The 19,402-nt window shown below is 35.5% G+C and overlaps 1 protein-coding gene across 7 annotated transcripts in view; it reads left to right on the forward strand.

Moving 5' to 3' along the window:
- The window catches only part of UBR3 (ubiquitin protein ligase E3 component n-recognin 3), a 240,858-nt gene that overhangs the window by 197,215 nt on the left and 24,241 nt on the right, over nucleotides 1–19,402 (forward strand). For all 7 annotated transcript variants that reach the window (XM_087861299.1, XM_045780091.2, XM_045780116.2 and 4 more), the window contains one exon: nucleotides 17,439–17,563. In XM_087861299.1, the coding sequence (XP_087717425.1) occupies nucleotides 17,439–17,563 (125 nt within the window). The remainder of the gene's footprint in view (nucleotides 1–17,438; nucleotides 17,564–19,402) is intronic.

A 19,402-nucleotide genomic window follows, 5' to 3' on the forward strand; every position in this document is an offset into this window, starting at 1 on the left:
AATACAAAAATGTGAAAAAAAGAGCAAACTGTCAGCCTTTATGCCTCCACCCTATCTATATGCATAAATATTTTATATAGTAGTAATCATAGGGTTATTCAAAGTGTGATAGCCCATCATTTTAAATTAATGTTAATATATATCTTGATATTAACAGCATTAATACTATGATAACAATAACGATATTATATTAGCAATGTTTATTTATTGTTCCATAGTCTTTGTAGTTTTCATTTAAAGACATTTAAAATATTGTATTAAATAATTAACCATTCCCTTTTGGTGAAAGGCTTTGTTTTTGTGTTATTATGAGTTACATGAAAGAACACCTGTAGGTGTATAAAGGCCTTGTTACTGGGGAAGATATTTTTTGTGTGTACTTCAACTTGATCTTTTGATAAAATCTTTTACCTGAGGGTATGAAGTGATCATTTATTTTAAACATAAGCAGATTGGTATTTTATGCAAATTATACTATCTGAGGAGTTAAAGGTCATTAATAAACAAGCATAATATTTTATACTTGAATTGTGAATTTTGGGTTTTTTTAAAAGTTTTTATTTTAATCACCTGGTGTTCTTTAAGGCAATTGTACTCCTTAATCCCCACCATGTATTTCGTCCATCCCCCAATCTACCTCCCCTTTGGTAACCATCAGAATATTCTGTATAGTCAAGAGTCTGTTTCTTGGTTTGGCTCTTTCTCTCTTTTTTCCCCCTTTGCTTATTTGCTTTGTTTCTTAAATTCTACATGTGAGTGAAATCATAAGGTATTTGTCTTTCTCTGACTGACTTATTTTACTGAACTTAATACTCTCTATTTCCACCCGTATCATTGCAAATGGCAAGATTTCATTCTTTTTATGGCTGAGTAAATATTCCAATATATATGTATATGTATTTACACACACACACACACACACACACACACATACCACATCTTCTTTATCCATTCATCAATTGATGGACACTTGGGTTGATGCCATAGCTTGACTATTGTAAATAATGCTACAAATATAGGGGTGCATGTATCCCTTTGAATTACAATTTTGTATTCGTTGGGCAAATATCCAGTAGCACGGTTGCTGAATCATAGGGTAGTTCTATTTTTAACTTTTTGAGGAACCTCCATACTGTTTTCCAGAGTGGCTGCACCAGTTTGCATTCCCACCAACAGTGCGAGAGGTTTCCTTTTTCTCCACATCCATGCCAACACTTGTTTCTTGTGTTTTTGTTATTAGCCATTCTGGCAGGTGTGAGGTGATATCTCATTGTAGTTTTGATTTGTGTTTCCCTGATGATGGGTGATGTTTAGCATCTTTTCATGTGTCTGTTGGCCATCTGGATGTCTTCTTTGGAGAAGTGTCTGTCCATGTCTTCTGTCTGTTTTTTAATTGGATTATTTGTTTTTTGAGTCTTGAGTTGTATAAATTCTTTATATATTTTGGATACTAATGGAAATGTCATTTGCAAATATCTTCTCCCATTCTGTAGGTTGTCTTTTAGTTTTGTTGACTGTTTCCTTCACTGCGCAGGAGCTTTTTATTTTGATGTATTCCCAGTCGTTTATTTTTGCTTTTCTTTCCCTTGCCTCAGGAGACATATGTAGAAAGAAGTTGCTATGGCTGATGTCAAAGAAGTTACTGCCTGTGTTCTTTTCTAGGATTTTTATGGTTTCAGGTCTCACATTTAGGTCCTTAATCCATTTTGAATTTATTTTTGTGAATGGTGTAAGAGAGTGGTCCAGTTTCATTCTTTTTGCATGTTGCTGTCCAGTTTTCCCAGCACCATTTGTTGAGGAGACTGTCTTTTTCCCATTGGATATTCTTTCCTGCTTTGCCAAAGATTAATTGACCTATAGTTGTGGGTTTATTTCTGAGTTTTCTGTTTTGTTCCATTGATCTATGTTGTCTGTTTTTGTGCCAGTATCATACTGTTTTAATTGCTATGGCTTTATAATATAACTTGAAGTCCAGAATTGTGATACCTCCAGCTTTGCTTTTCCTTTTCAGGATTGCTTTGGGTATTTGGGGTCTTTTGTAGTTCCATACAAATTTTAAGATTGTTTATTCTAGTTCTGTGAAAAAATCTGTTGGAATTTTGATAAGGATTGCATTAAAGATGTAGATTGCTTTGGGTAGTATGGATATTTTAACAATATTTATTCTTCCAATCCATAAGCATGGAATGTCTTTCCATTTCTTTGTGTCATCTTTACTTTCTTTCATTAGTGTTTTAGTTTTCAGAGTACAGGTCTTTCACCTCTTTGGTTAGATTTATTCCTAGGTATCTTATTATTTTTGGAGCAGTTGTAAATGGGACTGTTTTCTTTTTTTTTTTTTTTTTTTTTAATAATGATTTTTTATTATATTATGTTAGTCACCATACAGTACATCCCCGGTTTTCGATGTAAGGCTCGATGATTCATTAGTTGTGTATTGGGACTGTTTTCTTAATTTCTCTTTCTGCTGCTTTATTATTGGTATATAGAGATGCCACGAAAGAAAGAAAGAAAGAAAGAAAGAGAGAAAGAGAGAAAGAGAGAAAGAGAGAAAGAGAGAAAGAAAGAAAGAAAGAAAGAAAGAAAGAAAGAAAGAAAGAAAGAAAGAAAGAAAGAAAAAAATGCCACAGATTTCTGAATGTTGATATTTGTACCCTGGAAGTTTATTGAATTCATTTATCAGTTCTAGCAGCTTTGGGGTGGTCTTTCAGGTTTTCTATATATAGTATCATGTCATCTGCAAATAGTGAATGTTTTACTTCTTCCTTATCGAATTGGATGCCTTTTACTTCTTTTTGTTGTCTGATTGCTGTGGCTAGGACTTCCAGTACTATGTTGAATTAAAGTGGTGACAGTGGATATCCTTGTCTTGTTCCTGACCATAGGGGAAAGGCTCTCAGTTTTTCCCCATTGAGGATGATCTTAGCTCTGGGTTTTTTGTAGGTGGCCTTTATTTCATTGAGGTATGTTCCCTCTAAACCTATTTTCTTGAGGGTTTTATCATGAATGGTTGTTGTACTTTGACAAATGCTTTTTTTGTACCTATTAAAATGATCACATGGTTCTTATCCTTTCTTTTATTAATATGGTGTATCACAATGATTGATTTGCTAATATTGAACCACCCTTGCAAACTAGGCATATATCCCACTTGATGGTGGTGAATGATATTTTTTAGTGCATTGTTGGATTTGGTTTGCTGATATTTTATTGAAGATTCTTACATCTATATTCATCAGAGATATTGGCCTGTAGTTCTTTTTTCTTTTTCTTTTTCTTTTTTTTTTTTTTTTGTGGTTTTTTGTCTGGTTTTGGTATCAGGGTAATGCTGGCCTCATAGAATGAATTTGGAAGTATTCTTTCTTTTTCCACTTTTGGGAATAGTTTGAGAAGAATTGGTATTAATTCTTCTTTAAATATTTGGTAAAATTCACCAGTGAAGCCATCTGGTCCTGGACTTTTGTTTGTTGTGAGTTTTTTGATTACAGATTCAGTTTCTATGCTGGTAATCAGTCTGTTCAAATTTTCTGTTTCTTGTTTCAGTTTTTGTAGTTTATGTTTCTAGGAATTTATCCATTTCTTCTAAGTTGTCCAATTTTGTTGGCATATAGCTTTTCATAGTATTCTCTTATAACTGTATTTCTGTGATGTTGGTTCATTGGTGATTCTATTTAGTTGCATCCTTTTTCTTTTTTTCTTAATAATTCTGGCTAGAGGTTAATCAATTTTGTTGATTTTTTTTTTCAGTGAACCAGTTCCTGTTTTCATTGATCTGTTCTATTGGGGTTTTTTGTTTGTTTGTTTTTAGTTTCTATATCATTTATTTCTGCTCTAATCTTTATTGTTTCCTGCCTTTTGCTGGTTTTGGGTTTTGTTTTTTGGTTTTTTTCCAGCTTCTTTAGGTATAAGGTTAGGTTGTTTACTTGAGATTTTTTTCTTGCTTCTTGAGGTAGGCCTGTATTGCTATAAACTTCCCTCTTAGAAGTGCTTTTGCTGTGTCCCAAAGGTTTTAAAACATTGTGTTTTCATTTTCATTTGTTTCCAGGTACTTTTCAATTTCTTCTTTTGTTTCCTGGTTGATACATTCATTGTTCAGTAGCATGTTATTTAACCTCCATGTATTTGTGGTCTTTCCAGACATTTTCTTGTGGTTGACTTACAGTTTCATTACGTTGTAGTCAGAAAAGATGCATGCTGTGACTTTGATCTTTTTGAATTTGTTGAGGCTTGTTTTGTGACCTAATATGTGATCAGTTCTGGAGAGTGTCCCATGTGCACTTGAATATTATTCTGTTGTTTCAGGATGAAATGTTCTGAGTATATCTCTTAAATCTATCTGGTAATTTTGGATTGTTTTTAAATATAAAACTCATAAAACATTAAATTCACGGGGCATCTGGGTGGCTCAGTTGATTAAGTTGCCAACTCTTGATTTCAACTCAGGTTATGTCCTCAGAGTCCTGGGGTTGAACCCCGCATCAGGCTCCATGCTAGGTGTTGAGTTTGCTTGAGATTCTCTCTCCTTCTCCCTCTGCCCCTCCCCCAGCTCGTGTGTACACTCTCTCTCCCTAAAATAAATAATTAAATCTTTTTTTAAAAACCCATAAAATTCACCTTTTTAACAATTTTAAAATGTGCAATTCAGTACATTCATATGTTGTGCAGCCATCACCATTATCTAGCTCCAGAACATATTCATCAGCCCAGAGAGAAATTTTGTATCCATTAAGCAATCACTCCCATTTTCTTCTTTCCCCAACTCCTAGAAACCACTAATCTGTTTTCTTACTCTATGGATTTGCTTGTACTAGATATTTCATATTAATAAAATTATACAGTACGTGGCCTTTTGTGTCTAGCTGCTTTCACTTAATGTTTTCAGGGTTCATCCATGTGGTAGTATGTGTTGTACTTCTCTTCATGGCTGAGTAATATTTCATTGAAGGGCTATGCCACATTTTGTTTATCCAGTCATCATTTGATAGACATTTTGATTGTTTCTACCATTTGGCTCTTGCGAGTAGTGCTACTGTGATATTTGTGTACAGGTTTTTGTTTGAATACCTGTCTTTAGTTCTTCTGTACATAGCTAAAAGTGGGTTTGCTGGGTCATGCCCATTCTATGTTTAACTTCTTGAGGAACTGCCGAATTTCAGATATTTTTGAATGTTACTTTTTTGGGGTTTGGCTATGTATATGAATTTCATTATTTATTTTGCAGACTTTAAAACATTTACCTGTTAAATAGCCTATTGAATTTCTGTAAAATTAGTTATAAGCTATTTAGGTTTTTTGTGTTACTTTGGTTAGTTTTCCTTATTTTAGGGAAATAGTTGCTTTGGAGTTATGTTGGTTTGCCCTGACTGTGCTCTTCTAATTATACTAGTAGTATTACATTTTGAAGTATAAAGTTTTACTTTGTTTTATAAAGTCTTCAAAATAGTTAGATATTTTATTTCTTTAAGATACTGTATTTAAATATACATTTTACATATATGCATAATTACTACATAAACCTGAAAAGCTAAAATGAAGGAAACTTGATATATAGAAATAGACTTATTTCTATAATTAATATTTATCTCAGAAGAGAAAAATAGTTCAACTGACTGTAAAGGACCTACTCTATTAGTGTCTGAGAACTGTAACTGATGCATCTCCCTTATCATGAGATGACAACTGTTGGTGCTAGCCCTCATAGAAGGTGAAGTTAATGCCAAAAGAAGGCATAATACATTGAATTAATTGAACATAGTAAATTAAATTCAGTAGAGACATATTTTAAAATTGTTTACCGATCTACTTAATTTAATAATGGCTAAATGAATAGAATAGATTCAGGCAAACATCTATATACATATTTATAATACTACTTGTAACTGTACCTTAAAGTTATATCATTAAAGAAGTATTGTTTGGTGGACAAATTTAATCAACAAATGATTTGGTTCAAGAAATATTTATTTATTTATTTTTCAGGGTTTATTTGTTTTTTATTTTTTAGATTATTTATTTATTTGAGAGAGAGAGAGGGAGCACAAGCAGGGGGAACAGCAGGCAGAGAGAGAGGGAGAAGCAGGCTCTTCACTGAGCAGGTAGCCCGATGTGGGGCTGGATCCCAGAACCCTGGGATCACGACCTGAGCCAAAGGCAGACACTCAACCGACTGAGCCACCCAGGCGCCCCTGAAGAAATATTTAATGAGTACCTGCTGTGTGCCAGGTTGCTATGCTTCTTTGGTAGGTGCTGGTGATGCAAAGATGAATAAAACATGGACTTTACCTTTGGGGAACCAGAGAGCTAAGTATTTAGCGGTCGTTAACTTTAGTTAGAATTGCTTTCAAAAAATCTGTGATTTCTATTATTTCTTAAAACTTCATAATAATTCAATATTGGATTATCTGTATCGTTTTTATAAAGCAGCTTCAAAGATAATGTATTGTGTGATAGTGTTGCTCACTGTCATTGTAGTCATGAATTCCTCTTAGAATTTGGGGCCAGAAAAAAAATTTGCCTTTCTTTAATAAATTTTTTTAGTTTGTCACACATTGAGAACTAAGTAGAAACCATTACGTATAAGCAGATAGAGACCTTTATTTAATTGCTAGGAAGTGTGAAGCTTAATTATAGTAAGTCACTTGACTTTTCCTTAGACAGCTTTTTTTTTTTTTTTAGAAGGTGGGAAGTTGTAGAGTAGGGGAGGTAGAGTTATAATTTTTCTTTTGTACTCTCTTTTAACATAAGGGTTAGCAGGCAATCTTTATCGTATTTGTGTTTTTATTATAATATGTATTTGTGTACCTATTTAGTTACTGGTTGTTATTAGAAGAGGAAGGGAAAGTGAAGGAAATATGACTGTTTGTATGTAGTGGATTGTTAAATGTTCCCATGGTTTTATGTGATACAGAAACTTACCTTAAGCTTTTTAACATTTAGCACTGTATTCAGGATAAAGACCTTTTTTACACCAATTGTCACATCAGAAGCTTGAGTTAATACATTAAAGACATGTGTTTATTTTCCTTTTATCTTTTCTCATGTCCTTGTATTTTATCCATTATTATACCCATCATACCACTGGCCTCCGGAAAATAAACTTAAAAGTAACTTGTGATATGTCACTATTTTCAGGTATTCATGTTTAGTTCTTTTATAACTTAGGATCAGGTATGGCTGTGTATAACATAAAAGAAACCCCAAATAACACAGTAGCTTAAGACAGACATTTATTTTTATTTTTTCATGTAGAAGGAAGTCTGAAGGTAGGCAGGTCAGGTCCTTCTACTTCACAGCACTGTAGTCCGATGATATGGCTCATATCTTCGTGTTTCAAGGAAGTTGCAGGGGTTGTAGCCATCATAGTCTTGTTTAATAAGGCAGCAGGATGGAGAGTTGAGAGAGGAACTGCACTCTCTCTTTTAAGAAGTCCTCTCGGAAGTTCCACACAAAACTTACATATCTTTGGCTAAAGTTCTTCCTTCTTTTTGAACCTCTGGGATTTAAAACATAAAATCATCATCTTTTTTTAGGAAGGGTCAGTTACTCAGATTTGGATTATGTCGTTTTTCTTTCCCACATCAATCATTGAGGAGTATCATGATTCTGTTTAATCATGCCTCATAGGATAGAGATTCTAGGATTCAGTGGAACGTCTGGTACTAGTGATTATAGACTATCTTCTGCATCCAGCATCCAGAGATAGAAGGTTGCTTATTATTTCCCATCACTTTAAGAAAGGAAATATTTCAGTTTCGCTTTGTTACAAACCAAGGCTTTATAAGAATAAACTGTTTATTTTAGAATATTTCAACCATATATGACAATAGAGAGCAGAGTTTAATGAACCTGCATGTACCCACCAATTATCAACTCATGGCCAATCTTGTTTTATTTGTACTCTTTCCTATTCCATCCTCCATCCTACCGTGGGTTATTTTGAAGCAACTCCCAAACATCATATCATTTCATCTATATAGTCTTTAGTACGTATCTCTAAAAGATAAAGATTTGTTCAGTAAACATAGCCATAATATTATGAACCCATTTTTAAATGGACAGTTTTGCTTTAATATCGTTAGATACCAAGTCAGTGTTCAGATCTCTGTAGTTGTTATAAATGGTTTCTTACAGTTGGTTTGTTTGACTTGGGATCCAGACAAGGTCTACACATTGGATTTGGTGGTTATTTCTCCTTTAAATCTATGGGTTTCCCCTCTCCCCTTACATTTTATTTGTTGAATAATCTGGATCTTTTCTACTTTACTAATTGCATCCTCATGGCATCCTTTAATAATATGTTCTGTTTCCATGTGTTTCCTGTGAACTGGCAGATAGATCTAAACACCTAGATTCCATTTCTTATTTCTTTTTATTTTTGCAAAAACACTTCATGGATGGTATAACATACCTTTCATCACAAGACAAATTCCAGGTGTCTTTTTGTGACATTAGAGGCTGTGGATGATTGCCTAGATTGTTTCGTTTGTTTTTTGTGTTTTTTTTTAAGATTTTATTTTTTTTATTATGTTAGTCACCATACAGTACTTCATTAGTTTTTGATGTCGTGTTCCATGATTCATTGTTTGTGTATAACACCCAGTATTTTTAACTAATCTCTACATCCAACATGGAACTCACAACCCCGAGATCAAGAGTCACATGCTCTACTGACTGAGCCAGCGAGCCACCCTATTGAGTGTACTATTTTTTTTAGCATCCTCCAGAGTTGATTGCATTTTTGTTTTTTAGTATTATGAATGCATGGATTTTAACAAAGTTGATGTCTTTCATTCCCAGTGTAGAATACTGTTTAAACATCTGTGTTTGGTTCATGTTTGCTTGTGTTCTGATGATATGACCCCAGTAGTCTTCAATAGCTTTTTCAGACCAAGGCTTTTTAATTTGTCATTTGAGAGTTCATTAGTAGGAATCCATGAATCTCCTAAAATGATATAGGAAAATTTTTTATGTATAAGTGCAGTTTTTTTTCTGAGAAGTTCCATAGCCCATAAGCAGGATTTCAAAAGGATCTTGACCCCTAAAAATGAGTTAGCTATAAATTCTCCTGAGGATTCCTGGTTATATACAGTGTAAGGAATAATAATAAGGAAGTTGCTTTTGTGTAGTTGGAGAATCAGAAGCAGATTACAGTGAGATGAGAAATGAGAGGGCAACGAGGAAACTGCCAAGAACGAATGTGAGGAGAGAGCACAAGCTATAGGTGGATATATTCAAAGGGGTTATTTTTATTTGTTTTGTTAAGATGGGAGAGTTTTGAGCATGTTAAAATGTTTGCCATTTCTCCATTATTTACTTAATAACTCCTGGTGGTACATTTACCTTGTTACTCTCTCCTGGAAGCCTTTCACTTAAATGGGCAGTTTTCCCTTTCCCATAGTAACTCATCTATAGTTCTGTTTTGACACTTGTCTCATTGTCATAATGGTAGATTTTGTTTTAATATCTCCTTCTCTAAACTATCAGTTCCTCCAAGACTTGCATCATTTTACATGTATCCCCAGTGCCTACCTGCTATATAATATGCTCAGTAAATGTTTGTGGAATGGATATGTTAAATATCCAATTGTCTTATTTTCTGGTAAATTGCTAATTTTCTTTTTGGAAAATCAAGAAAGCTATTGCTTTGGTTTGAATCGTATCTTATATTGCGATCATTTCTATATAATGTTCTTTGAGAATGTTGGCAGTTTATTAGATCCAAACCACAATTGCCCTGAAGTATATCCAAGGGAATAGATTTAACTACCTTTTTAGTTGTTAGATGGACTTGGAATCTTTTCTCAGTTCTATGTTGATTAACGCAAAAAAGTCTTATTAAACTATTTGGGTTCTTCACTCTTCAAAGAGAAAATGGAGTTGAGCTTATTACACAAACACATCACAAATTGAGTTTTGTTTTAGACTAGACTTTTTGAAGAGAGTCAGAGTGTGTGTAGTTAGAAACTAAGATCATAAAAGAGAAGACTGAAAAGATTTGATGTTTGTATGGATATGTGCAAAGAACTTTATGGAGGGAGTGGAATAGTATATTTCTTTACAGAAATTTTTCGTGGTAACTTTAGGAAAACAATAAAATGTCTGATACCGTCTTTAGATTATATCCTTTTTACTTGTATGATTTTCCCCTTAGGGTCTTATTGTTTTACATATATTGTATCTTGTCCTAAAAGAAACTTGGAGCATTTTGTATTACCTTAACTCTAAGACAGTTTATGGGAAAGGAATTTCTCTGCAGGCATCTGAATCCTGTTTGTCTTCTTTTATCACTTACACTAAGCCTGGTACCCATAGGCCAACCAGTAAATATCTCCCCAGAAGACTATAGGTTCCTTGGATTACTTTTACAAAACCCAACACAAATGCCATAGAGAGGATACTTACTAAATACTTAATTGTCTTATTTTTGAAAATTACTCATCACATATTTATGCATTACCCACTGGAGAAAATCTGGTTTACTCACATTTTATTGGTATCATTACAGAGTCAGGGGGTTGTCTTGGTTATGTCAATACACTTTGAACTATTTATTCCCTTTTTCTAGGATTTTATCTTGATGAAATTAAGTCAGAAATGTAGGCAAAGATTTACGCATGTTATCTATTTAAAATGTTTTAATGAGTTATAAAGTCTAAGTTTTTTTAAATGATGAATTGAATATAAATAACAAAGCCAATGACTTCATGTTCTCAAATAGTATAATGAGGTAGATGTGGCACCTGTCCAGGACTTCAGAAACTTCATTTCACAGGGCTGCCTAAGTGGCTCAGTCAGCTGGGTGTCTGACTCCTGATTTCAACTCAGCTCATGATCTCAGGGTCGAGAGATCAAGCCCTGTGTCTGGCTCCATGCTAGGCATGGAGCCTGCTTAAGATTCTCTCTTTCCCTCTCCCTCTGCCCCTCCGCCTCTAAAAAAAAGAAAGAAAGAAAGAAACTTCAGTTCACAGACGTTTAGAATAGGAAGTAAAGAATATAATTTTCATTTTTGATTCTAAGAAAAAATTCACTTTTTAAAGAGCTCCCGGCTAACATTTCTTCCATACCAAACTCTTGTATCTTATGTGATCGGTTTTTCATTATTGAGCAGCCTTCACAGCACCATGTTCCCCCACCCCTTTTTCCTGTCATGCGGTAGCACTATAAAGTTTACAGTCTGTGCCGTGGTGCACGCTCTGTTTGCACGGGCATTTCAAGTAAGTAATGGTCTTCCAGTGTTCACCCTCAGCTGGTTTGATAGTGGGGTTTTGATTTGGGGTTTTTTGAAAGCACGTTGACTGAGAGAGAATAGATGTCCAATTACTCTTTCCTTGAAAAATGTTGATAATTGGGGGCGCCTGGGTAGCACAGTTGTTAAGCGTCTGCCTTCGGCTCAGGGCGTGATCCCGGCGTTCTGGGATCGAGTCCCACATCGGGCTCCTCCGCTGGGAGTATGCTTCTTCCTCTCCCACTCCCCTGCTGTGTTCCTCTCTCGCTGGCTGTCTCTCTGTCACATAAATAAATAAAATCTTTAAAAAAAATGTTGATAATTGGATTTGAAGGGCTTTGTTCTCTGTTGCAACCTTAGAAGATAGCAACCTGTGGACCCAATGTATATCTTATATGAGTGATTCCTTGTTTTCTTCCAAGTCCAAAACATTGATTTCACATGGTAAGCCTTTAGTAAATATTTGTTGGATGAGTGAATGAATGTGAGAACTTAAGCGAAAGCCGTGACTTTAAACTGTCATTTGAAATATTTGAAAAATGATGATAATCAAGGCAGATAAAGTGACTGAAACCCAAAATTACTACTTTGCTACATTGAAAAGCTAAAATTATGCTTACAGTAGCTGTTATTTTCTTTAAATATATTACTTCTTTTTAAGCAGAAAAAAATTATGTGGTTTAAAATGAGAGGACATTATATATGAATGGTATTTCTGGGCAATATAAATGACTTCCTTCGTCTTGTTGTGCTTAGTAGACAAATTCTGTAATGTTCATCATTCTATTTAGACATTCAGTTAAGTTATGAAATATTCTTTTCTTTACTTTGATGAAACCATCCTATTTTGATTTTTCTCCTATCTCTTTTTCACTCATTTTTAAGGTTCCTTTTCAGTTACCTCTTCCTCTCACCATTCTTGGGAGTTGTTCCTTAGTTCCTGCCCCTTCTCAATTTTATCATCTTTCCCATAACTTCAACTCACCTATTCTCTGATGATTCCCAAATCTCTAGCTCCAGTTGACAACTCCCTGTTGAGCTCCAGACCCAAACTCATACACAAACCTCAAGCTCAGCATATGTAACGTTAATTCATTTCCTCCCCACTCACACTTGCCTTCTTCCTCTGTTTCAGTCATTCAGTTTTAGTCAGTGCTACCATTATCTACACTTTGTTGTAAAATGAGAGACTAGCATCATTCTCTACCTTCAGAGGGCTACCAAATCCTGTCATTTTTATCATTAAAATATTTCTCTAATTTAACTCATTCTCTCCATCATGATTATTCTTCCTTAGTTCAGTTCATCTAATTTCTCGTTTGTGGTACTTCTGATGTCTGCTGATACATTGTCTTGCCTCTAATCTTGTCCTGTTTCAGTCCCTTTCTCCTAAGAAGCAGCAGTGAATATTTTAGATGGGTCTTGTTTTTTGATCCATTCTGATATCCTATGCCCTTTTTTGGAGCATTTAGTCCATTTACATTCAGAGTGATTATTGATAGATATGAATTTAGTGCCAATGTGTTACCTGTAAAGGTGGTCTTATTGGAGATGTTCTGTAATCCTTTCTTTCTTTTTTTTTAATGTTTTTTTATTATATTAGTCACCATACAGTACATCCCTGGTTTCTGATGCAAAGTTCGATGATTCATTAGTTGCGTATAACACCCAGTGCACCATGCAATACGTGCCCTCCTTACTACCCATCACTGGTCTATCCCATTCCCCCACCTCCCTCCCCTCTGAAGCCCTCAGTTTGTTTCCCAGAGTCCATAGTCTCTCATGCTTCATTCCCCCTTCTGATTACCCCCCCTTTCTTATGTATTCCTTTCTAGTCTTTGTTGCTTTTGGTCTTCACCCCCCAAAGAGTCCCCTTTAATATTTCTCGAAGGACCGGTTTAGTGGTCACGAGCTCCTTTACTTTTTGTTTGTCTGGGAAACGTCTCTCCTTCTATTCTGAAGGACAGCCTTGCTGGATAAAGTATTCTTGGTTACATATAATTCCCATTCAGCGTGTTGAATATATCCTACCACTTTCTTCTGGCCTGCCAAATTTCTGTGGACAGATCTGCTGCGAAGCTGATCTGTCTTCCCTTGTAAGTTAAGGACTTTTCTCCCCTTGTTGCTTTCAGGATTCTAACTGGTGGTATCTCAGTGTGGTTTTGATTTGAATTTCCCTGATGGCTAATGATTTTGAACATTTTTTCATGTGTCTGTTAGCCATTTGTATGTCTTCATTGGAAAAGTGTCTGTTCATAGCTTCTGCCCATTTTTTGATTTGTTTATTTGTTTCTCGTGTATTGAGTTTGAGAAGTTCTTTGTAGATCTTGGATACCAGTCCTTTATCTGTAGTGTCATTTGCAAATATATTCTCCCATTCCGTGGGCTGCCTCTTAGTTTTTTTGACTGTTTCCTTGGCTGTGCAGAAGCTTTTTATCTTGATGAAGTCCCATAAGTTCATTTTATCTTTTGTTTCTCTTGCCTTTGGGGATGTGTCATGAAAAAGGTTGCTTTGGCCAATGTCGCCAGTTAGAATGGCAAAAATAGACAAGGCAAGAGACAACAATTGTTGGAGAGGATGTGGAGAAAGGGGATCCCTCCTACATTGTTGGTGGGAATGCAAGTTGGTACAGCCTCTCTGGAAAACAGTGTGGAGGTCCCTTAAAAAGTTAAAAATTGAGCTACCCTATGATCCAGCCATTGCACTACTGGGTGTTTACCCCAAAGATACAGACGTATTGAAGAGAAGGGCCATATGCACCCCAATGTTCATAGCAGCAATGTCCATAATAGCCAAAGCGTGGAAGGAACCAAGATGCCCTTCAACAGATGACTGGATTAAGAAGTTGTGGTCCATATATACAATGGAATATTACTCAGCTATCAGAAAGAACGAATTCTCAACATTTGCTGCAACATGGACGGCACTGGAGGAGATAATGCCAAGTGAAATAAGTCAAGCAGAGAAAGACAACTATCATATGATTTCTCTCATCTATGGAACATAAGAACTAGGATGATCAGTAGGGGAAGAAAGGAATAAAGAAAGAGGGGGTAATCAGAAGGGGGAATGAAACATGAGAGACTATGGACTATGAGAAACAAACTGAGGGCCTCAGAGGGGAGGGGGGTGGGGGAATGGGATAGACCAGTGATGGGTAGTAAGGAGGGCACGTATTGCATGGTGCACTGGGTGTTATACGCAACTAATGAATCATCGAGCCTTACATCGGAAACTGGGGATGTACAGTATGGTGACTAACATAATATAATAAAAAATCATTAAGAAAAAAGCAAGAGTGTATTACTAACCTGCTTAAGATCTGAAGAGTCAGAATTTAAATCTAGACAATTTGGTTTCATAGCCTAAATTCATTCTTAACAGTAATGCTATATACTGGCTCCTTATGAAACAGTCTTTGGTTTGATATAATAGGAGTGGGAGACTGACAATTCTGTAGAATGTATGCTTGGCTGAAGAGGACAGTTATCACTCAGCTCCAGATCATTGTTAGCTGTGTAAGAATGTGGGTCCAGTGTTGTCAGATCCCTGTTTTTTGAGAATAAGGGGAATTTGGGACTTTTATAAGAAATATCCTATTTTTAAATGTCAGTAACTAAAAGCTAAACAGGGTAAAGGCAAACCAAACATTTCTGTAGGCTGCAGACAGGTAGCCTGTCGTTCACAACCTTTCATCTTTACCATGGAGATTGCTTTTCTAGCTTCATCTTTCAAAAATCACTACTTGTATTCTAGTTACACTGGACAGTTTACAACTCTTGTGAACCTTAGGCTTTTTCTGTGCTCTCAAAAAAATAGCTTCATCTGTCTGGAATCTCCTTTTCTTTACCTCTCCCTGCCTTCCTTATTAAATGGCTTATTTCTCTTTGTTATTCAAAACCTAACTTTCCTGGTCAGTACAGGGGGCTCTACTTTTTTTCTGTGCCCTGCCCTTGATCTCCATTAGTTCCTCCTCTTATTTTCTTCCAGTATACCATGTGCATCTGTGTAGCCATCTGTCTGTTTCTTTCTCTCTATCCAGATTGTAAGTTCTTATTGTCTGTATCCTGGCATATGTTCATCACCTAGGTGTTAGGACATTTAGAAATCCACTTAGAGCTTAGCATATAAGCACAGAGGGAGAGCATTGATGGACTCACATTACCAAATGGTAGGAGTTGAGGGTAGTCTTAGGAATTACCAGAACCAGGGCTCTCGATACTGGCAGGGCTTTTGCCATCTTGGGTCTCTCCTCTCTGTGGATCTGTTACTTTAGACAGTCTCTGCCATAAACCAGGAGTTTGACCTCTGACACTTCCAGACCCACATCTTTATACCTTCCATTTACCTCTAGTTAGAAAGATCCCAGATAGGCACTCTGACTTGCTCGGCTATGTCAAGTTCCCACCCCAACCTATCAAGATGCGTAAGAGACAGTGCTTGTGTGTGTATGCATGCACACACCCACTCACTCACTTTAAAATGAGTAGAGATTTTCCTTAGCAAGTGACCTTAAGGGGTCATCTGACTAAGAGTTAGCCAGGCTATGAGGAAGGAAAGAGTGTTTCAACTTGTACAGAGACCCAGTAGAAGGATACCAAATATTTCTTTTAAAAAGATCAGTCTGACTGTAATGAAAAAAAAAAATGTAGATTGCAGGGGCTAAGAGGTGATGCACAGAAATCACTGTGCAGGAAAGAGTTAACATAGAAGGCCTGACTGTTAACTCTTGAAAGGCCTTGACTGGCACTCGGGAACTTTGATTTGGGGAGGGTCTCCATCATCTCCACCATCCACAGAACTGATGAGAGTGGCTCACTGGGTCTAAACTGTACAAACAGTGGTTTATGCTGAACACACCTGCTTTCCTCATGGGAGTTTAGAACTTTGATATGTGCTGGGCAGAGGATGCCTATGTGACCTGCCCCCAATAAAAACCTTGGGCACCGAATTTCTCTTAACAAATTTGCCTGCTGTCAATTTCTCACATGCTTTCACAACTTATTGTTAGAGGAATGAAGCATGTCCTGTGTTATTCTACTGGTAGAGAACTCTGGAAGTTTCATCTGGACTGTGCCCAACGTGCCTTTTGCCTTCTCTGATTTTACTTTGTATCTCTTGCTGTAATAAATCATAGGACTATATGCTGAGTCTTGTGAGTCCTCCTGGTGCATCATCAGCCTGGAAGTGATCTTGGGGACCCCCAACACAACTAATTAATCTGGGATTATAGGTGTAGGCAAGAAAGGTTAGAAGCCTAGTCCAGGGTGTTGGAACTGACTTGAGATAGTTATTAAAAGTAGAATTGACAGGACTTAGTGATTGTTTTCATGTGGGGAGAATGAAATAGGAAAGTATCAAGGATAGCTACAGGTTTCTGACTTCAGCAACTGATTAAATGGTACTACCCATTCATTAGTGGAGCAGCATAATACAATAGAAGGAATACTGAATCTGCAATAAGATGATCTATATGGATTCAAGTTCAGACCTTATTGGCTTTGTTATCAGAGCCACATCCTTTTGAAGCTCAGATGTCTCATTGAGACTATTATGAGGATTAAATGAGACATTCAAGGAAATTTTCTAAGTTACTAGCTGTCTGTAAATATTATGAATTTTAAGCTATCATTTATTAAGTACCTAATATGTGCCAGAAGCTACCAGGCATTTTATGTATTGTTACTACTGTTTTTGCATTGTTACAGTTTTAAATTGAATTTTTAAACTCTGAGTGCCTAAAATATTGGTATTTCCTTTTTTTTTTTTTTTAACTTTAGAAGTTCTGTATTATATATTATATTCTTTCTAAGGTTTATATCATACTAGAAGTGGATGAAGTGTTGGTTTTAAACACTGGTTCCTAGACATTGTTGTTAAGCACATAATGTCCAGTAAGGGGATTTGCCAACATTACACAGCTATTCTAAGGTTGAGTGGCATTAGCACTCTGGTCTTCTAAAACAGAGCACACTTTACAGTCTGCTAAATGCCTCTCATTTACATATTCTGTGGATGAATAAAGGAATTTTGCTTTTATGATTTCAGATCAGCTGGTAGCAAATATAATATCACATTATAATTTTTTTTAACTACTTAAATGTTGAACAAAACCCAATTACATGTTTAAGGGAAGACATATATGTGTGAAATGATCTTGAGTACAAAATGTCTAGATTCCAAAGAAATAATGATCTTCTCTTTCTCTTGTAGACCATTTCACCTGCATTGTGAAGGTGCTTTTTACCCTACTATACACACAAGCTCTTGTGGCACTTTCAGTTAAATGCAATGAGGAAGATAGGTCAGCCTGGAAACACATGGGAGCTCTCAAAAAGGTTAGTGTCTTGTCTGAATTTGTCATTTAGTAGTTTGGTGAACTCATTTAAGTTGGGGATATGAGTGAACGAGACCAGGTGTTTGAAAGGCAAAATGAGTTATTAATAGTATTTCAATTGAAATGGAGCACTTTTAGATTAAAAAAGTTAAAAGTGTTTCCATGAATAATGATGTCTTCTGCACCTCTCTCTAAACCTTGGCCTTTTTCCCTTTTTATTTGGGCAGTTTTGTTTTGCGTTTGCTTGCAAAGCTTAAACTTAGAGAAGTTATAAAAATTGTGCCAACCAGTGAGCAAGTAATAAAATATCTGCAGACTTAACTATTTTACTTATTTGTCATCTTTTCTCCTCCTTGCTCCTATTTCCAACTAATCCAAAGATGGCTTTTGACTGATCACTTGTGAATTTAAAAATCCTAGCCTTTTCTTAATTATGCTTCTTTAAATACTAATTTTTCCATGTTAAAAAAATACATAAGTGGGGCGCCTGGGTGGCTCAGTCAGTTAAACATCCAACTCTTGATTTCAGCTCAGGTCATGATCTCAGGGTTGTGGGATTGAGCCCTGTGTCTGACTCCGTGCTGGACATGGAGCCTGCTAAACATTCTGTCCCTCTCTCTCTGCCCCACCCCCCTCCCTCTCTTAAAAAAAATATGTAAGTTCTTAGCAAATTTAAAGTTTTCCGGTTAAAATTACATAAACAATTTTAAAAAGTGTGCAAGTTTAGTTAAACGTAAGTATTTTCAGTGACTTCAGAACAGAAGTGATACTATAGAACCAAAGAACTGACTTAGGAGTTTGGGTGAGAGGTAGGTAAAATAAGGAAATTACTTCAGTATTTATTTGGGGAAGTTGGTAGGAAAAAATAGTAATTGTAGTATTAATTGAACCTGTTGATTGGTTTATAGACTATTCAAGAGGTTTTATATCTTACTGAAAGGTTTATATTAAAATCATATCTACTTAAAGGAGAGAAAACTTATATATGAAATGTATTCAATATAGTCTTCACTTTCATTACTAGTTTACTCCCAAACCATAATTATATGTACAAACATTTAATACAGTGTCATCACCAAGTACATTATGTCTTAATTAGGGATATTGGTTGTTGGCCTGAATACTAGGCTAAGCTCCTGCCCCTGAATAGTTCATTCTTGGATAATTTTGCCTTTTGCAATTATCTTTCTTTTTTCTAAATACTCTTTCAATATCTCTGCACTGTAATCTGATATTTGGATTGTTAGTATTCAAATCAGATGTATTACGTTTCTATGCTGTGTCATTGTTTAAATATATTTCCTTAATAAGCTGTCTAATCATGAAACAGTACACATTTAAAACATTTTCTGATATAATTTAGGTCTAAATATGTTCATCTGATTGCTAAAATGAGACCTAATGACAGAAAATTAGACAATTGTAAATCTGTGATGGAACTAATTTAGGTAACTGTTCTGTCAATTTTCTTTCTCAATTTGATAATTATTAGCTATTTTAAAAAATAGTTAATGAAACATTTAATGTAAGGCAGATTCTTATCAGAACATAAATTAGAAGTTTATAGCCATATAAATTGTTTTTAGTGAAGGGAAACAAAAAATTATAGTATCCTGTTGGTTGGTTTGCCACATGTTGCTAGCTTTTTCTATAATAGATCTAAACATTTAGATATATAGCAGATTGTAAATAGCGACAGCAATATTTACAAGTAATGAAATATATCATTGTGATTTCTGTAACTATTCTGCATCATTCATTCCTTTTTTAAAAATTTCCTTCTTCCTTTACTTATTCCTTCCTTCTCTCACCCTCTTCTTCTTTCCTTTCTTCATTGAGT

The sequence above is a fragment of the Ursus americanus genome, chromosome 1, assembly GCF_024610735.1.
Source record: "Ursus americanus isolate L20-20 chromosome 1, mUrsAme1.1.p, whole genome shotgun sequence".
In the NCBI taxonomy this organism is placed as follows: Eukaryota; Metazoa; Chordata; class Mammalia; order Carnivora; family Ursidae; genus Ursus; species Ursus americanus.